At 43.4% G+C, this 21378-nt stretch overlaps 1 protein-coding gene across 5 annotated transcripts in view; it reads right to left on the reverse strand.

Moving 5' to 3' along the window:
- Nucleotides 1–21378, reverse strand: part of DMPK (DM1 protein kinase) — a 28135-nt gene continuing 6757 nt past the window's right edge. The window contains exons 3-15 of one of the 5 annotated variants that reach the window (XM_069943540.1): nucleotides 11910–11993; nucleotides 11699–11794; nucleotides 10786–10934; nucleotides 10608–10701; nucleotides 10323–10523; nucleotides 7086–7349; nucleotides 6144–6220; nucleotides 5302–5404; nucleotides 4985–5109; nucleotides 3747–3853; nucleotides 3257–3327; nucleotides 2799–2873; nucleotides 1–1539 (exon numbers count right to left, since the gene is read on the reverse strand). In XM_069943540.1, the coding sequence (XP_069799641.1) occupies nucleotides 1453–1539; nucleotides 2799–2873; nucleotides 3257–3327; nucleotides 3747–3853; nucleotides 4985–5109; nucleotides 5302–5404; nucleotides 6144–6220; nucleotides 7086–7349; nucleotides 10323–10523; nucleotides 10608–10701; nucleotides 10786–10934; nucleotides 11699–11794; nucleotides 11910–11993 (1533 nt within the window). In that variant the 3' untranslated portion in view covers nucleotides 1–1452. Of the gene's footprint in view, nucleotides 1540–2798; nucleotides 2874–3256; nucleotides 3328–3746; nucleotides 3854–4984; nucleotides 5110–5301; nucleotides 5405–6143; nucleotides 6221–7085; nucleotides 7350–10322; nucleotides 10524–10607; nucleotides 10702–10785; nucleotides 10935–11698; nucleotides 11795–11881; nucleotides 11994–21378 lie in introns of those variants that run through there. The other 4 variants (XM_069943544.1, XM_069943542.1, XR_011358686.1 and 1 more) reach the window with 4 other exon arrangements.

Raw genomic sequence — 21378 nt, forward strand, 5'->3', positions numbered from 1 at the left:
TGTCTGATAAATCTCCCCCTATCTTTGTTCCCTGCATAATGTCTCCCCCAAACCTCCTTTTCAGTCCACACATACAGTACCGATAACTTGACTTTCACCTTCCTTCCATGCTGTTATTCTGAATACATGTGGGAAGGGACATTTAGGATTTGGTGCAGACCCCATTTTATGCAGAAGGACACCAGAGGGGAGAGGAGGGGGCATAATGGCAGCCTCTAATTGTGCCGCATTTTACATTTTTGTGGCGGAAAAATGCCAGTGAAATATGCGCCTACCATTTCATTGCTTTAAGTTTTTTACATGAATGGATCAGCGCCGTCATAGAGATGCCATTGCCGCAGTCCTTTTTTTGAACTGGAGCTCAGTTTCCGCACTCGGCGCCGGTTTATTCCCAGGTACGGGCCCAGCATGAAGCACTAGGGCAAACCCGCTTGCCCAGTGTGACCATCTCCCCTCTGTGACACGGCTCCATTAGAATCAATAGAGCCGCATCACAGAGGGGAGGGGGTTTCATCACACTGGGGGCCGGTAGGTCCGCCTCCAGTGTTTCATGCCGGGTCAGTGCTCGGTAATAGACCGGCGCTGTGCATGGTAACCGGGCACCGATTCAAAAACAGGACTGTGCAGGGAGCAGAAGATGACTAAAGCCTGGTTTCATTAAAGGGGTTATCCAGTGCTACAAAAACATGGCCACTTTCTTCCAGAGACAGCACGACTCTTGTCTCCAGTTCAGGTGTGGTTTGCAATTAAGCTCCATTCACTTCAATGGAAATGAGCTACAAAACCCCACCCAAACTGGAGACAAGAGAGGGGCTGTCTCTGGAAGAAAGTGGCCATTTTTGTATAGCGCTGGATCAGCTGGATAGCATGCTGATGAGGATATACACCCGTCTTCTGTTGAAATGCAGGTAGTGAGCAGAAGGCTTGAGCTGTCCTCTGATCCCTCCAGAACTCCTTTAATCGAGCATACACATTTGCAGATTTGGATTGGAGGATTCTCTAAGAAGTCAACCCTACTCAGAGCTGATTTTGGAGTCAATCACTTCCCTCTAGGATCTAACTTCTAGGATAAGACAACTAACTGGACAAGTTCTGTAAAGATGGAGAGGACCCATAATCATCAGATCAGGTGGACCCAAGCAAACCCAGTCTGACAATCAACTAAAATCAATGATATTTTTCTATCTTATTGGGAATAGGAAGCATGGCCTCCAAACCAACCCAAAACCCAACCAGATTGAAATCGATCAGGACAGAGAATTTGGCTTCAGTAATCTTAGCAGCCAACAAGTAATACAAAACTCAACCTGACAAGCGAGCAGGCCACTACTGTCCCGGACACGCGGTGGATGAGGACACAGCTCTTTTAGGTTCACCCCATGTTTTTTAAGGCGTTTTTACTCCTTCTCTCCGGTTTAAGCATCTTTAAAACTGGAATCTCAGAGATGTCACTCAGAGGAGCGGAGGCACCATCCACTTCAGGGACCACATGCTGGCATGCAGGAGATATCCCACCCAGCCTGAGTTGGGTTTAAGTACCTGTAGAAGACAAAGAGATAAGTCAACTGTTGAAGGGTCAGCTAGCTTAAAATATAATATCCCTATATCCCCTCACTAAGTACTCTCAGAAGAAAGGGAGCTCCATATTTTTTTTTTTTGGGGGGGGGGGGCATTACCTACAGTGGGTGCCACCAAAGAACAAGTTCTCTTCCTTCTGGAGGAAAGCTACTTTGCATATATTCTTCCTAGTGGGTCATTGCATGGCCTTTGAGACTCTACATGACAATTTGGTGCTCTCCTCAAGGAAATTTTATCCCTTTCATATTCTAGTATAAAAAAAAATCTGGAAAGTAACTGGGGCATAACTTTGTTTTAAAATGTTAAAAAATATTATCTTATTGTAATTTAAAAAGTGCCTGATCTTATCTATTGAGGAAACGTGATGGATCCAGTCTGAGCTTTATCACCTCTAGGGACGATGTTATCTGGATTTCAGAGAAACTGCTTGAGAAAACCAGAACTTATATCCTCCAAAGGTTTCCTTACACCTGTGCTGAAAGTGGGGATGTGAGATACTAGAAAGTATTTGTATATTCTGTATTCGGTTGTCGCCGCACCCATAAGCTGCTATGTCTACCTGCATATTTATTGTAGTGGTTGAGTTTAGTGTCCCATAGTTAAGACCACCCAAGCTCAGCTACCATGATAACTCCTTTGTTTGCTTACCCTTCTCACTCCAGGGTCTGGTCCTCTTTGGATCTGGGCAGCATGCAGCATCCTAAACAGCATCAGCGCCGAGTGTTGTTATACTGGGGGTGGAGTGCAAAGTATATGCTGGGGGTCTAAACTGATTTATTGGTTCGGGGGGTCCTGAATTAATTTGGGGGTCTGAATAAATGGGGACTGATCTGAGGTCAGAATTCATTTAGTGATCTGGAGTCTGAGATCTGGATTAAGTAATGGGTTCTGCAATTATTTTTGAGGTCTGGAGTCTGAGTTAATGTATATTCACATGAGCCTATGAGGAACCATTGCAAGTCAACATACTGTAGATCTTCTAGTTCATAGAGCAATGGTGATGCTGGTTTAACACAGAAAAGACAGAAAAGAACAGGGCTCTAGATTCTGCCCTACATATACAGAATCCTGTACCTTCCCACTTCCCAACACACAGGTACGAGACAGACATAAAAGACATGGAACACCAGTCTAATGCCACAAAGACACAGAAAGGGCTCGGGTGAGAGTTGCCCCTCTCCAGACAGGACAACACGTAAGGTGACATGCAGGTGACATACCCGTGAGAACAGCAGCATGTGACGGTGAACTGGTGTCACTAAGGGGTGGCAATAGGAAGGTATACAGCTATCTAGCTGAGAGAGAAGACAGACAAAGGTTTGGAGTCAGGTCTGGGGCTTTGACGTTACCAATGGCTTCATTATTCCTACTTCCTCAAATGTCCCACAAGGCAACCCCCCCAAAGTCTGTCCATCCCCATATCCAGTCTACCACCAATCTACCATAAAGGAGGCCGTAAAGGATATAGAAAACTTGCATTTTGGGTAAATGGAGTCATCAAACTGGCCCATAATCCTAATACCCTTTAAGGCTCATTCTGCCCAAAAACAAGCTAATGACCCCCTTTCCCACATCTAGTCCTATATGCATTGCCTCCCTCCCCTTCTACTCTCCATCACACCCTACTATTGAAATACACCAACTTGACTCCCATATCCAATGCCTATAGGAATCTCACTTGTCTAATCCTAGATGTAGGTTCAGATTCCTGTCTGCAGCTTTCACATCTTCGGGGTAGGAAATGTTTTTCTGTAAGAGGTTGGATGACAGATATCAGAGGCTTGTTGTAGAAGGAAGATACAGTATATTCATAGATGCATAAAGATATAAGGACTGAAAGGTGGGCTGAGATACAGGGTGGAATACATCATGGATAGTCAATAGAGCAGTGCAACAGTGTTGTACATAGAAGGTAAAAAGAATCAAGCATGTAGGCAGTATTAGACTTCATGGTGGCCAAGGCTGGACTGGTTGATGCCATTAATCCCTATGGTGAAAGCATCCCTCAGGTGTTGGACCTGGATCACACTGGAGTATGCTTACCATAGGTGTCCTAGTGGTGTTCACCATAGAATCAACATGGCCTAATGGCACCTAACCGAGATGCTTGGATTATACCTAATGTGTACAAACCTTTACATTTTAAATAGGTTGGGTCACTTCCTTACCTCTCTCTTCTTCTCCACTACCACCCTCTCTATCCTGTAGTTGTTGCTCCAATGAGCGGATTTTGCTTTGAAGTTCAGAGTTCAGCTGGTCAGCTTCATATAGGCGACTGTAAGGAGAGGCAAGGATAAGGACAGTAAAACAAGCGGTAACATACCAAACCCTTGCTGAGATTGGTGCTGTTCCCTGGACTTTAGGTTAAACCAGTTCCCCTCCATGGATAGATTTTTCCATGACCGTATTTTATATATCATACACTTTGCACAAGAAGGGGGAAGGGTGATTAGCAACGGGGACCCTCACTGTTTGCTAAAATGGGGATCATCTATCCCTTCTTGCCAGTATGATAAGAAGTTGTATTGTGGAGCAGCGGTTGCATGTGTGCTCCTACGCGTCTATGCTAGTTATGAAACCAGGACTGAAGTCCACCAGTGATGGCAAGAAAATGGGATGGATGACTAATCATTTGGGGTCCAACTTCTGGCACCCACACCAACCACAAGTCCACCTTGGTTGGATTTAGTGGTGGTCAGAAATGTGTACTACCATTCATTCATTCAACTTTATGAACCAGACAAAAACAGCCAAAAGCTGAACTCGGCTATCTTCATGGGCCATCCAGTTGTTGCAAAACTATAATTCCCATCATGCCTGGACAGTATTCTCTAAGGGTACTATTACTCAAAGCGATTATCGGCCGTACTTGTCCGATTACTAGCCATTCTGACCAATAATCTTTTCATGTTATAGCTCATGTTGAGAGGCAACGATCGGCCCACATGCACGATGTCAGCTAATTTTGTTGTTTTAAAACATAACCCAAAATCAAGATAATGATAGTGACGGTCTGCTGGCCGAGGCGACAACAGATTGCCACTCTGCTCTATGGGCCACAAGGAACGATCTAAAGATCTTTCGGGCTGCCCCTCCCGCAGCTCCCCCACTCCTCCCCACTTGATGTATGCAAGCGGGGAATGAGAAGCAATCGAGCGCTGACATGACGGGTCGGCTCTCACTTGCTCCGCCATATCGCGCCGTGTAATATTCCTTTTACACGCGCTAAATATCTGACAGATTCTTGAAGCCAAATCCAGGAACAGACTATATAAACAGGTCACAAAAGAAAGATTGAGATTTCTCTTCTTTTCAAATCCATTTCTGGCTTTGGCTTCGGATGACGGGGCTTGGATCAAAAACACATCTACTCTTTTGTTTCCTTTCAGATCACCATTTGTCTCACCTGGCCAGGCTCTGGTTGGCGGCCTGAAGAAGGGTAATCTCAGAAGACAAAGCCTCTCTGGCCTCCACCTCACTCTGCAGAGCATTCCGCAGCTCAGACAACAACGAAGGATCCAAATGTGATTCCTGGGGGCATGAAGCACTTGCTCCATTATTATGCCTTAGTTAGATATAACATCAAAGACCAGACCCTTTCATCCGCCATTTACTATTTCACCTTCTTTAACAAAGCATGTGGCTTTTTACCCTGTATACTGAGGCCTCACATGCAATGAATAAACATGGAATGGATTATCAGTAGGGGGCAGGATTACTCACCAAGTTCTCCCCATGGCTCATTTTTTGCGGGTCTGGATGTGATCTTAGTTTACACGCACACGCATTTCTCAAGTTTCCCCAAACGTGATCCCTGCCGTCCTCCCTAGGAGGGACACATGAACACCACATGTATCCAAGAGTTCATTGTACAAGGGAAAAGCATTACTGATTGAAGATTTAGACGGCCTGATTCCGTCTGTAAACAAGCGCTGATCTCAGTGATCGGGGGTTCGGCACTCGTTTACAGAGCTTTCTTAAAAGGGTTGACCACTTTATAGTAAAATAGTTCAGTGTACAGTAAGTGTACTCACTGCACTTACTGACGGCAGCTCCCTGTGTACTCCCCTCCTCCAGGCTGTGCTGTCCTGCTCTGTAGTGATTCTGTCCATAAGATGGCCGACATAGAGGAGCATGTGACCATGCCCCGCTCCCAAGTGTCCAACAATGAGCCAGTATACGCCTATGGTGGAAACTGGGGGCTGGCATGGTCACATGTCCCTCTATGTCAGCCATCTTATGGACAGACTCACCACAGAGCAGGACAGCACAACCTGGAGGAGGGGAATCTGATATTAGCTCTATGAGGTACACAGGGAGCTGCTGGCAGTATATACAGTGAGTACTAATACTGTACACTGTACACTGACCTATTTTACTATAAAGTGGTCTAACCCTTTTAGGTATGATCGGTCATATGGATCGCCAGGTCGTTCCTGCAGCTTTTTCCTGCAATCAGCCATCAGCTGATCTATTGGCTGGATTTTATTCACAGGGCAGAACAGATCAGCCGATGCGCAAAAAAGAAAAGAAACATTAAACAGAAAGTTCTGATTGCTACTTACCTGAATGTATATGAGTAACCAACGAAGGGAAGGTTAACTCCAAGAGGCGAGGTGTCCCCAACATCTGATAGGGTTTCCTAAGAAGAAAGCATAGTAAACACCATCGGACTTTGCCTATATTGTTACCATAATCTGACAGCCAATGTTCAATCACCCTGCAGCACCCCCACAGGAGAAAGGCAGTATTACATACATTATAAAATAATTGGCAGCCTGTTTAATGTACTGTGTCTTGGGTCCTGCAAAGAGAGAAATAGATTGTCTTTGTACTTATTCTCTCTGGTTATGAGGATCTTGTATAAGGATTCCTCTCTATTAAAGAGGTACTCTATTGAAAATAAAAGTCAAATCAACTGGTGTCAAAAAGTTATATACATTTGTAATTCACTTCTATTTCAAAATCTCAAGTCTTCCAGTACTTATCAACTGCTGTATGCCCTACAGGAAGTGATGTTTTCTTTCCAGTCTGACATAGTACTCTCTGCTGCCACCTATGTCCGTGTCAGAAGCAGTCCAAAGTAGTAGCAAATCCCTACTGTTCTGAACAGTTCCTGTCATGGACAGTAGTGGCAGCAGACACAGACAGCATACAGCAGCTTATAAGTGCTGGAAGACTAGATATTTTTGAATAGAAGTAAATGACAAATCTATAAAACTTTCTGACACCAGTTGATTTGACAGAAAAAAGACAGATTTTTCCATAAAGTGTTTAAAAACTGGGGCCCAAACTATCACAAAAAAGGAGAAGTCCTGCGTCAGTCATTCCTCCTCATTGCATTAACAGGACTGTGCTAGTGGAGAACTATACTTCTCTATCTATCACTGTCAGTACCATAGACTTTGTATAGAGAGGCAGGGTGCATGTTTTTTTGTATTGCTTGGTTCAATGCAAAGCTTGCCAGATAAGGAATCATAAAATTTCTGTATAAACAATATACTCACTCCTCCCCCACTGATCATTTCTGATAGCCGATCTTCCACAACATCAAAATTGGAAGTGTCTGTGGCGCCCACTGTCTCAGGAATAAAAGGTGGCGTGCAATCCCTTAATCCTTCCCAGTCAATGTCGGCAAAGAGCGGATGGCTTTGGAAATCCTGGAGTCCACCAATGCCCAAGCGAGATTCACGATCACAAAGTAGGGATGAGATGAAGTCTAATGCCTCTGGTGGTAGGTCTGTCACTGAGGAGGGAAAGTTAAAGTGCTCCTGGAGGGGAAATAGAAGAGTCAACTAGACCGGTTCTTTGTCCGGATATTTTGTAAATGTTTAAATCATATGGTATAACCCAATATTTTGGCCAGTGAATCTATCAACTAGCATCAGATAAACATAAAGTCCAGCAGACTATACCATATACCAAAAGGGCTCCTATAAAGAGCCAGACCTTTCAATCAAGTGTATTATTATTATTATTATTATTGTTGTTAATTCAGTGTTTGTTACAAGAACATCAAAGACAATGCCCTCCCAACATGTTTCACTGTAAACAAAGCTTTTTCAGGGGTCTGGGACATAGTATGAATGGCCCCTGAAGAAGCTGGCTCTTTTGGTAAATGGTTTAGTCTACTGTAACACATTTCTCTTCTGTTCCTGGAGCTGTATTTTGTTACTATATTTCATTTGTGTTCAGGTGTTCTAGTACATGTAGGAGCTGAATTTTAAAGCCTACAGCAGAAATGTCCATAGTGCTGGGTTCACCCCTCCGCCGGGGAACAGCTAAGTAGATTGATATATAGTTTTGCACGGAAAAATTCAGTATAACTTGAGATTCAAGATTCATTATTTTGTTGATCTAAATCCCTTTTTATTCTGGGATTGGGAGTCCTGTGGGCGGTCCTAATCATAGACTGACAGCCTTCACTGATTAGGACCACCCACTGGACTCATAAGCCCAAAATGAGCAGAGATTTAGATCAATAAATGACAACACCAAATCTTTTTCAACAATATTAGTCTACTCAGCTGCTCCTGCATTATAAAATGGTACCTGCAAAATGAAAGCATTTTTAATGCGATTTCAATACGGTTTCCTTTGAAAGTGGTTAAGATAACCCATTTTCAAATAATAAAAACACTTAGGAAAACATTTTTGACTTGGTTATCAAGAAATTATTTTTTTTTCCCAGACTTTGCTTGGTAGTGTTAAACATAAAAAAACTATACTCATATACCCTGATCCTCCACGGATCTCGGTCTGCCATCTTCCATTCCCTGCTCATCCCGCTACTGCTACTTCCTGGTTCCTGTTAAACTTTCTTCACTGCAAGAACTGCCCACTCAGCCAATCACTGGCTGCAGCAGTGTCCCACCCCAATCAGGGGCAGTTCCTGCAGACACAACGCATTAACTGAGGGATGTTGAAATTGGAACTGTGTGGTCATATATTAGCTAGAGGAGATCGGTCACTTGCTCTGTAGTATTTACATCCAATCCATAATGCATATAATGCAATGCAATGTAATTTGCATTTGGATATCCCGGGATCATTACATGTTTCTGCGCAGCCACAGGTCATGTGACTAGCACGGGTCACATGACCCCTGACCCGAAAGTGGCGCCCGTTCCGGACCGCTTCGCATGCGCCATGTATACACCAGGTATTTGCAATTTGTCGTTTTTTTTCAATGAATATCGCCCGCAGAAAACCCTGTCAGTGCACACTATGGAGCGAGCGGCTCCAGCTGCACGCTCCATAGTGTGCAATGGGGAGTTCTGATGCGGGCGCGCATGGATGCACCTGCATCAGAACTCAGCGGCGTTAAAGATCATCCGGTCGGTACTGCAGCCGGGATGATTTTTTCTGAGACAGGCCGTTCCGTGACCCGGCCGGGTCACAGAACGGCCGGTCTCTTACTACATGTGAACTTAGTTGGTGAGGCTTAGTTGGTTCATAACATGCTATACTACCCTTTATGATAGCAGTCATAGTAAAGTCAAGTGGTGTAAGCTCTATTGTTCATATCCTTTATTTCTATATATACTGTATATTCAAACATTCTTTGTATTCTATGCTTCCAGGTCTTGTGGATTTCACCCTTCAGAGGAATCATACCTTTGGCGCGTCAATATCTTATAATGAGTTAAGTATAATCAGCTTACATATCTACTAGGTTAGATAAATAAAGCAAGCTATAATAGTGTTCTCCAACAACTGGAGAGCCATAGGTTATATACCATTGATCTAGGGCAACCAGTGCATGAAATAAAACAATCCTTGTCATCTAAGAAACGGAAAGAAGCCATAGTTCATACTATTCAGAATAATTAACTAAAATGAGTTGATTAGGGGTTAAAATATTTTTATATATGGCAGGGAGCGATGTAAAAATTAAAGGGGTTGTTCACCAAAAATGTTTTTCTTTCTAAACAACTGGTGCCAGTTAGTGCCAGAGATTTATCATTTACTTCTATAAAGAAAAATCTCAATTCTTCCAATACTTTACAGCTGCTGTTTGTCCTGCAGGAAGTGGTGTATTTTTTCCAGTCTACAGAGCATGAGAGGATTTGGGTAGGTGAGTATCTCTTTTTTATTTTACATCAACCCTGTCTAAATATTTAAAAAATTAGCTCTGAACAGTTCTTTTAAGCCCCTATTTGTAAGAAGAGTCCTCTGACAATAAGCAGGTCACAAAGATTTTTCACTCCTTTCATCAATAATTTATGTGGAAACATGGCAATAAATGCTTATTTTCTTTGCAGTGCCACCACAGGGAATATTAATATTACACAGTGTCTATTGGAATCAGTGGTTTGTCTATGTAATGCAGGATAAGGCTATGTTCACAAAACATAAGATGTGTATTAATCATGACCATGGTTGCCGATGTGCAACAACGGCCGTGAGTAAAACACAACTTACGTGCACTGCAGTTAGAGGGAATCCCGGTCGGAGTGTATACACATAGTATACTCTCTGGCCAGGATCGCTAGTGGCTGTACAAAAAAAACTGACATGTCAGTTTTGTGTGGCTGCTATTCATTGAATAGTGGCCGCAGAATCCTGACAGGTCACACAATGGAGAGTGCGCCTCCGGCCGTACTTTCCATTGTGTTCAATGGTGAATTGGAATATGAGCGCACATGGATGTGTCCGCATCCCAATTCAATACAAATTAGGGTGATCTTCACTAACACCGCCATTCTGTGACCCGGCTACACTAGTAGCTCAAGTTTACTCACTTTATAATGAAGAATCTTTCCATAAGTTTCCACAACAGATTCGGCATAAAAGGGGGGATGTCCAAAGAACATCTCGTAGGCACAGGCCCCTATAGACCACCAATCACATTCAACACCGTAGGACAAGGTATGGTCTTCAAGGGCAAGAAGTATTTCTGGAGATAGGTAGTCAGGAGTTCCCACAGCAACAGAGCAGGACACCTTCAAGACAAAGTCAGAAGTCTTCACTAAGATCTGTTGTATTAGCGTGAATGGGCACCATGAATTAACTCTGGTTGGACATACCGTGCCATCTGGACACAGTTTCAAGCAAGAACCAAAATCACCAAGATGAATATGTCCTGACCGGTTTAAGAGCATGTTGTCTGGCTTTATATCTCTAAAGAAGAAGGAAAGAGCATTGGGATATATAATGATTTCAAGATATATCAGCTATATTAAAAGTCCATTGCATATCTCTCACCTGTGTATGTAGCCCAGAGAATGGACAGAATTTACAGCCATGACCATCTCCGCCAGGTAGAAGATTGCCATTTGTGGAGGAAAACCATCTGGGAACTTACTGAGCAGGGACAGAAGGTCGCCTCCCACATAATAATCCATCACTAGGTACTAGGAAGAAGAAATCTTAATCAGATCCATCTAATAAAACAGTAGTTCATAAGTCTTCCATAGGTATCCAATCTAACTGCTGGGACCCCCATGATCACAAAAACAGGAGTCACTTGTCCCCCAAATAAGTGGAGGATTAGTCAAGCACACACACCACCACTTCAATAACTCACTATAGGACTGCCAAGAGCTATACTCCAGTGTCTTCGACAATCAAGTGGATGCAGCAGTGGCGTGCTTGCTCAACTGTTGCTCCACTCATTCTCATGACTGGTAATGATCCTAGCAGTCAGGCCCCTATGAATCAGGTGATGAGTTACAATCTTGGCCTGTCATGCTTTCCTTTAGATATAAACCATTTGCGTTGTTATTTAGATTGCCACACTTCCTGTCTAGTGTACATCCTGTAATGAACTTCCTGTTCCTGCTGTACACTGTAGCTGGGCTCTCCCTTTCAGTATGTGGGAGGCTCTTGTGAGGGTAGTGAGCAGGGTTGTAGTCAATTAGGTGTAGAGGGAGGGAGCTAGAGGAACAGGAAGTACATTGCAAGGTGTATAGTAGACAGTAGATAGGGCAATAAAGACAAAAGAGGAGACAGTTTCCATCAGGACCAGAAGGAAAGCATGAAGACCCCAAAAATAATACTGTAACTTTATTTGCCAATATATGTCTATATTTTATACAATTCAAAATAAGTTTTATCTTTAAGGAATGAGGGATTAATACCCTTCCCATGGTGTCCTTTAGCATAAAGGAAAACTTACAAGATAATTATCATCTTGAAAGGCAAAGTGCAACTGTGTAATCCATCTCCTGTCTCCATTCACCAGAACGTCTCGCTCTTCTCTGTAGCAGGCCACCTAGATACAGATAATGGAGATGAACAACACGTGACCTCCTCACTTTCTGTCCTTGGTCTATATTGTGCCCCACTAGTCCCCACACACCATCCCTCTATATGTCCTCTCCTCTCACATCTGATCTTTTCAGGAGGTCCCACTTATTCATGATCTTCAGGGCGTAAACTTGAGCGCTGCTTTTCTTCCGTACGACTGCAACCTGAAAGTGAGAGAACACAGAACCACCAACGAGAGAGAGTTAGAATATCTGACAGTAACTCATTCACTTACTGTTAATATGTAATTTGTCTTGGTATGACTAGTTATGGAAGCCCGTAGACCACTGTTCCCCAATGTGGGGCTCTCCAGCTGTTTCCAAACTTTTTTGAGAGCCACACATTGGGGACACCATCACAGACAATTAGAACAGAGCAGGTATTTGACAATAACATGGAGAAATTAATTTAGTAAAATGTCAATATTTAGGTACAAAGTAATCGGGGCGTAGCTATAGGGGACTCTAGGTATAATGGAAAGCAAGTTATTTTTTGCATTGAGCCCAACAACTTCATACTATAATTATTGACCAGCAACAAGATTTACCAATGATAAATGACTGTTTTAGTCTACATCCCTAACAAGCATACATGTAGATCATTTACAGGTCATTCACTTCAAATATCTCCCATTAAAGAGTAACCACATAAGTCAATGGTTTACCCAGTGGCTCCAACCAATGTTGCATAATTGTCATTGGGGACCAATATAAAACTCTCCCTACTATATAATTCATAGCTTTAGCATGACCAATAGGGATGGGATCCTACATTTACATAAATTTCACTATCACTCTTGCCCCTGGCTTGGAGAGTTGGGGAGTAGCTAGTAGCCCGTGTCATCTGGACTTAGCTTGTGATAGATCGTATCCTTGTGTTGTTTGTTGTGTGCACTTTTTTTTGGCACTTTGGCAGTGAAAACACAGACTCAGACTGTGAGATAAAATAATAATAATGATTCCAGAGGTCGCCATGTACAAGCTGACTGATAGAACAGGAGTGGTTTATTTGCTCAGCTCTGTCTCGGAGTTACAGTAGGTTGTACCTATCCTTGTGATATAACTCGTAACATTAATGCCCCATGTCCTAATAGTAAGGAAAATGTCCCTTAAATGCTCAGTGACACATATCGAAAGGTCATCGGAGCTGTTAATAGGATACTCAGTCATTTGTAAAGAGCTCAGAATACTTCTCCTCTTCCCTTTCCACCCTATTGTTTAGTCAGCTGGAAAACAATGGGATTCTGGCAGTCAATGATTGCACAACAAGAACAACTGAGGACACATCTGGGATGTCATACACGCTAAAAAAAAGGGTTATGACACGTCTGGGATGTGCAATCCGAACCCTACCGACCACTCGGTATGTCCGTGTGTAGGAAAAATATATCCTCAAAATAAGTGAGCCCCCCATAGAGAATGAATGAGCACTGGCTGCACACATGCAATGTGCTGTATTCATTTAAGGGCATGAGTTTCCTCTGTTCTTGTTATCGATGGGGGCCCCAGTGTTGAGATTCCCTCAGGGGATAAATGCCGCCACCTTAACACTGCTGCCCTAGACACAGCCCCCTGGCAAATATGGCGCTTGCCGATATGTACCACAAGACTGCTGATCCAGAGTGAAAGTATTCCCTGTATAATGGATGACCGCCTTTGTACAACATTATGGCTTACTAAAAATAAAATTGACTTCATGGCGGATGATATGTTCAATAAAATGTGACATTTTAAGAGTTTAACCAACATGCAGCATTATTCATGTCACCACAATGCTTGGTATGCTGCGTTTCCGACATACCCAAAGTGGCCACCAAAGGCCCGCTTCCTCTGGGAGCTTATTTAAAGACGTTCCCTATAGACATGTAATAAATTTTGCTTCAGAGGTGAAATCCGTACACATCAGCTGATCTCAATGACTGGCCGAGATCTAATGTGTATAGGCATCATCTTACAGGGGTAAGAAGGAGAGACGGATGTCATGCACGCTCCTTTGTTCCAATGGGAGATAAGTGCTGTCAGAGGACTCTGGGAGGATGCCTTTATTCATATTAAAGGGGTATTTCGGCAAATTTTCCTGACATGTCAGTTTTCTGCGTGGCCGCTAGCGATACCGGCCAGAGTGTATACTATGGAGGACATTTATCAAACATGGTGTAAAGTGAAACTGGCTCAGTTGCCCCTAGCAACCAATCAGATTCCACCTTTCATTTTCCAAAGAGTCTGTGAGGAATGAAAGGTGGAATCTGATTGGTTGCTAGGGGCAACTGAGCCAGTTTCACTTTACACCATGTTTCATAAATCTCCCCCTATATGTATATGCTCCGGCCAGGATTCCCTCTTGTGCAGCACAATGTAAGTTAAGTATTAATCACGGCCGAGTTGCATATCGGCAACAACGGCCGTGATTAATACTTAACTTATGTTGTGTGAACATAGCCTAAATATGTATTAGACTAGACATCAGAGGAGGCTCAGTATCTGCACGCAGCAGCAACAGATACATGTAACTGTCGGTAAGGGTACAAACACACTTGGCGTATCCGCAGCGGATCCCTACCCTGTACACTCTATGTGCAGACAAACTCGCAGCAGGATGGGCATCCCGCTGCAAGTTTGTCAGCAGTCCTCCCGGTTAACCCCCAGCCGGCCAGAGTTCATACTTCACCTGCTCCACGCTCTGGTTTGCTTTGGGGCTCCCGGCGTCTTCACGTCCAGCTCAGCCAATTGGCCAAGCGGGACGTGCCGGGAACCCCCGAAGCAAGCCGGAGCGTGGAGCAGGTGAACTATACGCTCTGGTGGCAGGGGTTAACAGGGTGGACTGCTGACAAACTCGCAGCGGGATGCCCATCCTGCTGCGAGTTTGTCTGCCCATAGAGTGTACAGGGCAGGGTCCGCTGCTTGTCTCGCTGCGAATTTGCAGCGAGAAATCTGCTGTGGATAAGCCCCGTGTATTTGTACCCTAACAGGGCTCATGCAGACCTGCAGTCCCAGACACAGACATTAGTAGTAGCAGTGGGGCCATGTAACCCCTTACTACAGGGGTGTCAAACTCGCGGCCCTCCAGCTGTTGCACAATTCTTCTCATGCCTGGACGGCCAAAGCTTTAGCTTTCCGGGGCCGCAGTTTATCACCTGTGCCTTACTGCTACTATTGAATAAAATGTAAGGAAAAGAAGACATTTTACTTCAATAAAGTTGTATTACATAGTTATATAAATGTATTAGAGAAATGTAAAACATAAACATAAGCAGCTGCAGTAATTTCTGGCACAAACAGACCATCCTATTCATCTGAATGGGCCAGTTTCGACAGCTGGCACGTAGATTTCTGCACATTCCATTCAGATGAATGGGACAGACGCAGAACTTTCTGCACACACATCCGCCCTTCACACTATGATCCAGTCAGAAAGGTTTTTGTTTTTCCCTTTTTTTTAGATTATGCATACTGACTAATATTGTAACATTTGTGCCAAGCCAAAATTAGCATTGCCTTGTAAAGACTTGTCCTACTACTTCTTACTGCATAAGGAGATTATACATGGCTTTACCGGGAAGTTTTCCTGGGTAAACGCAATGGAAATCAGAAAGTGTAAAAGAAAAATTAGAGCAAATTGGGAAAATGCTAAAGTCACCTTCAATACAGTGAAACATCTATCCGATGAAACAGGAACCGAGCAAACAGCAGCACGCACCCTCAGGCCGGGTTCACACTATGTGAGACACCGGCCATTCTGTGACCCGGCCATGTCACAGAACAGCCTGTGTCAGTGAAGTTCATCCCGGCCGGTACATGTAGTTTGTGCTGAATTGGGATGCGGACGCATTAGTGTGTGCCCGCATCCCAATTCACCATAGCACACAATGGAGAGCCGCACTTTCCATTGTGCGAGTTGTCAGTGTTGTGAGGCCACTATTCAATGAATAGGGGCCGCACAAAACTGACATGTACGTTTCTCCTGTGGCCCGTCCGGAGTCTATACTATGGGGGAGATTTATCAAACATGGTGTAAAGTGAAACTGGCTCAGTTGCCCCAACAACCAATCAGATTCCTTTCATTTTCCAAAGAGTCTGTGAGGAATGAAAGGTGGAATCTGACTGGTTGCTAGGGGCAACTGAGCCAGTTTTACTTTACACCATGTTTGATAAATCCCCCCCTATGTGTATACACTCCAGCTGGGATTTCCTTTGACTGCTGTGCAACAAAACTTTTCTATTAAACAAGTCTGTTGTAACAAATCGGCAACAGTGGCCGTGACCAATAGAAGAGTTACGTTGTGTGAACGTAGCCTCAGGGTAGGTTCACACACGGCATATTTCTATGATGGTCCCAGTTGTCTGAATGGAACTTGCTGGAATCCTTATGATTGCTGCCAAACCATCCCCATTCTCTTGAATGGAACAGTTTTTCATATATATATATATATATATATATATATATATATATATATATATATAATCTTCCATGTGTGAATATACCTCTATGGCTATGTTCACACAATGATTTTCAATGATACTCAAAACCACGGCCGTTATTTAGGATACCTTGGGAGCCCTCATTACAATGACGGCCGCTGGTACAAGGTTATGTTCGCCATGGCCGCCTTTTCACACCCTTTTGGGTGGGGCTATTGTAAAGTCCCATTCAATGTAATGGAAATTGTTGTAAAAGGACGATGAAACTTTCCTCCACACTGTGTGGGACTGCCTCAGAGTTCAACCCTTTTAGCGTTCAGTCATGCAATTCCTGACTGACCACTTTGATTTCCCATACCTTTGTACCCATACTGTTTGTTGGGTATTATAAATGAGGTCACGCGCACTGCACATTACAGGTTATCTATCAGATTCCTTTTATTCTGTGCCAAAAAGATAGTAGCTATGGAGTGGAAGAGCACTGGAGTACCACCGCTAACCAGATGGATACAGCTTGTTAATGAATATGTTCCCATGTATCAGGTCCTATATGATAATCATCCATTTACTTAAGGAAAATATGGATACATTGGCATGGGGGGGGGGGGGGGTTTGCCGCTGTGCCTCCATGTGTGGATGTGGATGCTGTTTGTCTTGTTTCCGTGGATCGCCCACTCAGTTTGGATACCGATGACCTTTCGGTATGATGGACGTTCTTTGGACTGCACAATGGATGATTATCCTGTTTCGTATACTGCTAGCCTATGTTCCTTTTACTGTTGACAATTTACAGTACAATACCCATACCAAGGTAATGTGGACATGCTGTGTCCTATTGTCTATGTGTTTGTTTGTTTTTTATTAAAAAAAAATTTAAATAAACTCTTTGAAAAAAAAAAATGTGTGTGAACAGCCGCTGTTCGCCCAATAATGGCTGCAAATTAATGACATGAACATTATTTTCTGTTCACTGTTCGTCATATATAGTATAAACCAATGGCCGTTGCTTCCATAGACTTCAGTGTTAACTGAACTCTGTTAGTAGGTTTATGGTGTCCTGTCTCAGGGTAGCATAAACTAGTAAAAGAGAAGCTGAACAGAACAATGTATCACTTACATTGTTCTGTGCAGCTGATTCTGAAATATCCTCCTGATTAACGTGGACAATAAGTAGTCCTCTCCATTATGTGCATGAGCCCAGTAGTCCTGGATATTCATGAGATGCAGAAAACTCCGCCCACCAGCTGCTGATTGGCAGTTATTTATCTGTGCTGTGTATAGGCAGTCAGCTGTCAATCAGAAGCTGGAGGACGGGGGGAGGTGTGTAGCAACAATCCTATTCTCCTGCATATTAGGAGAACAGCTGAACAAAATTATGTTAGGAACACACTGATCTGTTCAGATCATTTCTGTCACTAGTTTTTGCTGCCCTCATTTAAGGCATCATATACCTAGTGACAGGTTCCTTTTAATCATTGAAGAATGAAAACAACAGTGTTTTTTTTTTTTCAAATGGCAGCCGTAATTTTACAGGGTGTGAACTTGGCTTATGGGTGTATTCAAGAAGCATCCACAAGGGCCTTTTGCATATGTAGGGGGGATCAGGACAGCAACATGGCTGATCCATCTTTTTCCTGCCATCATAGAGAGTCAGGACACCCTATACATGGTCAGCTGCTCCTGTGAGCCTAGAATAGGTAGATTCAGCCTATGTACATCTAATACGTATGAAAGCAAAGAGAGCAATAACTCACTTCATAATAACAGATGACAAAATACAATTCTGAGAATCCAGACTTGTTGGTTGAAGAGATTCTTGTCCACAAGGGCATTATGAGTCGGTGCCAAGCGGCAGTAACATTCCGTACCCCTTATCACATTCCATATCACTGTACACACAGCAGCTCCGCATTGTCATTATTACTACTCAGACATCGCTCTTATATCATGTTATCCAAAGTATCAGGTTCCAGCCTTAGCCCAGAGCTCCATTCACAGTCCTACAAGCTTCAAAGCTAAAATCACCCAGCATTCATAATGTAAGGGCAGACTCAATGGACCAGGTGGTCTTTTTTGTGATGTCTGCTAGTTCTATATCTGCACAAGGCTTTCTATGGTGGTCTGCGTTCTATACCAGGCAGTGTCGTACTGGGGTATCTGGGGCCCACCAGAGGAAATGATCCTAGGGACCCACCAATGAAGAACCAGTGAAAAACAACATGCCATTCAGTGCTTGTGCAGGTTCTAAAGCTGGAGGCCCACCGGAGGATCCTTTGGTGTTCTGGTGGGCCAGTTACTGTCTAAAGGCCCTATCACATGAAATGAAATGATTATCAGCCGTACTTGGCCAATTTCCAGCCATTTAGGACGATAATTATTTCATGTAATAGGCCCTCCAATTCTGACCCAAGGGAAGAATCAGACATGTTGGATTTCAAGTGCCTCATCCTTTTGTTTTTGGAGAAATAAGCTACTGCTAGAAGAATCTGACAGCAGCTTACCCCTACTCTCTCCATTCTACATACACACAGAGATCAGGAGAGATACTTGCCGGAACAAACATTTGGCTGAAAGCTATTGCAGGTATATAGTAAGCTAAATATGGAGTGTACAGTAACTGAAGGTCTATGCTGGATAGGTAGAAGAAACTCATTTGTTGTACCAAAGAAATCCCTATGGCTCTTAGTGTTGACAGACCACCAATATTATGTCTCAGCACTAGAGATAAGCGCAACTTGAGCATGTTCGGGTCCTTCCAAACCTGAACATGCAGTATTTGATTACTGGTGGCTGAGGAAGTTGGATGCAGCCCTAAGGAGTCCTGGAAAACATGGATACAGCCTACGGCCTGTGGCTACTTCCATGATTTCCAGGCAGCCACCGCCAATCAAATGCCGCACACTCGGGTTTGGAAGGACCACTCATCTCTAGCCAGGACATGAAGCGAATGTACCATCAGTACATTCCCTTTAAGTTTTGCACATGAATAGAACAGCGCCGGCACCGCAGTCCCTTTTTATGACCTCAGCCCAGTTTCTATGTACAGCGCACGTTCTATTCCTGATGGTAAATTCACTTAAAGGTCACTACTAGAGATGAGCGAACCTGCCGAGGTTCGGGTTCGTATGAACCTGAACTCTCGGCGTCTGATTCCCGCTGGCAGGTTCACTCATCACAAGTCACTACTCTAGCTGCCCCTCACTTCTGCAATGGAGATACTGAACAATACATAGTCACCCATATTACCTCACATACACATAAACCAAGTAAAATCCAGATTCTATAGAGTAATCCTTTAAGCAACAATTGGCAAAAGACATATACCTAGTGGTCATGGGAAAAGTTCAGTAAAACAAACCATACCTGTCTAACAACCAATGGAAGGCTTTACGTTACACTAAACTGGTACAAACAATAAGACTTTATTATTTTTAAGCCAGGTTTGATTCTTCTATAAGACTTTGATTCTTTAGGTCGTGACCCAAGATGCCAGGCAAGCCACAAGCTAACTCACAGTACTTGGATTTGCAGTTTCTCAGTTACTGAACAGCCTAAGTAAGCCTATGCTTTTCTGAGCCATGAGCTATTCCTGGCCATATGTTTAGCTCTCATTGACTTCTGTTTACCAGCCGGGAGCAGACTGATTCCCTGCAAACCTGCTAATCGGTGCTGATAATGCAAGCACTATCCTGCTATCCATCATCACCCTGTAATAGGCAGAGTATGGAGCCATAGAGCGTCTCTTTCTCTAGAGGACCGGGCATGTATATTCATGCACTCTATGGACTACTTATTTGTTTCAAATCAACTGGTGTCATAAAGTTATACAGATTTGCAATTTACTTCTATTTAAAAATCTACAGTCTTCCCATACTTATCAGCTGCTATATGTCCTGCAGGATGTGGCATATTCTTTCAAGTCTGACATACTGCTCTCTGCTGCCGCCTCTGTCCATGTCAGGAACTGCCCAGAACAGAAGATGTCTTCTATGTAGATTTGCTACTATTCTGGACAGTTCCTGACAAGTACAGGGGTGGCAGCAGAGAGCACTGTGTCAGACCAGAAAGAATACACCACTTTCTGCAGGACATACAGCAGATGATAAGTAGAGATGAGCGAATCAGCCGGATTTCTGGTTCGTATGAATCAGAAATCTCGGCGGCTGACTCCCGCTGTCTGTTCCCTACGTGCAGCCGGTGGATACATCGTAAGGAACGTAAGGATACGAATCAAAAATCAGGCTGATTTGAGTACTGGAAGACTTGAGATTTTTTTAAAATTACAAATCTATATAGCTTTCTAAAAACCAGTTGATTTGAAATACTTTTTTTGCTGGAGTAACCCTTTAATGTCAGGTGGACATCCCCTTTATATTAAATTTGACTGTATTATATAGGTCTTTGGTTCTATCTTCTGTCAGATGAGATAACTTTGTTATGCTCTTTTATCTATTATAAAGGTTTACACTGGGGTTGTCACCAAGATTTTCACACCCACTACCGAAAATTAGGCAAATGTGCCTAATAGAGTGATGGAAACCAGGTACACGTTACATATACCTTCAATAGCTGTAGGCTGAACAACTGTATGTTCTCTATGGGGAAGGTAAGCCTCAGCCAGACTGCTCTGGTACCACGTTACATACCTTCCAAAGCAAACTGGGTGATGTAGTAAAAATCCATCTGACCTCTATCCCCATCATTTGTTTATAGAGAGTCAGGAGCCCCCATACACCTAATACTGCCAGCAGCAGGTTTGTCCTACTCTAGTATAAAGTGTATGGGGACCTTCAGTCCACCACCAGATTTATCATTTAGTCTAAAGGTAGTAATACATATAAGATGGCTGTTAAACATTTGTTTGGCCAACAGCTACGTCTCCCTATTCCCACATACACATGAACACTTGGCCGAGGATCCTCTGGTCTCGTCTTATCTCTTCAAAAACAAAAACGATATGCTAGTGGAAATTGAATGTGTCCAATCCTTCTCTTCTCCTACATCATTTGTTGATGAAAAGTCAGAGACCACCGTAGATATCCTGTTGGAATCTTTGGGTTTGGATGCCACATATTTAAGGCTGCCATACTCCAATCCCTCCCGACCTCTCTCCCACATTTTGCGTGGCTGA

The sequence above is a fragment of the Dendropsophus ebraccatus genome, chromosome 10 (assembly GCF_027789765.1).
Source record: "Dendropsophus ebraccatus isolate aDenEbr1 chromosome 10, aDenEbr1.pat, whole genome shotgun sequence".
NCBI lineage: Eukaryota > Metazoa > Chordata > Amphibia > Anura > Hylidae > Dendropsophus > Dendropsophus ebraccatus.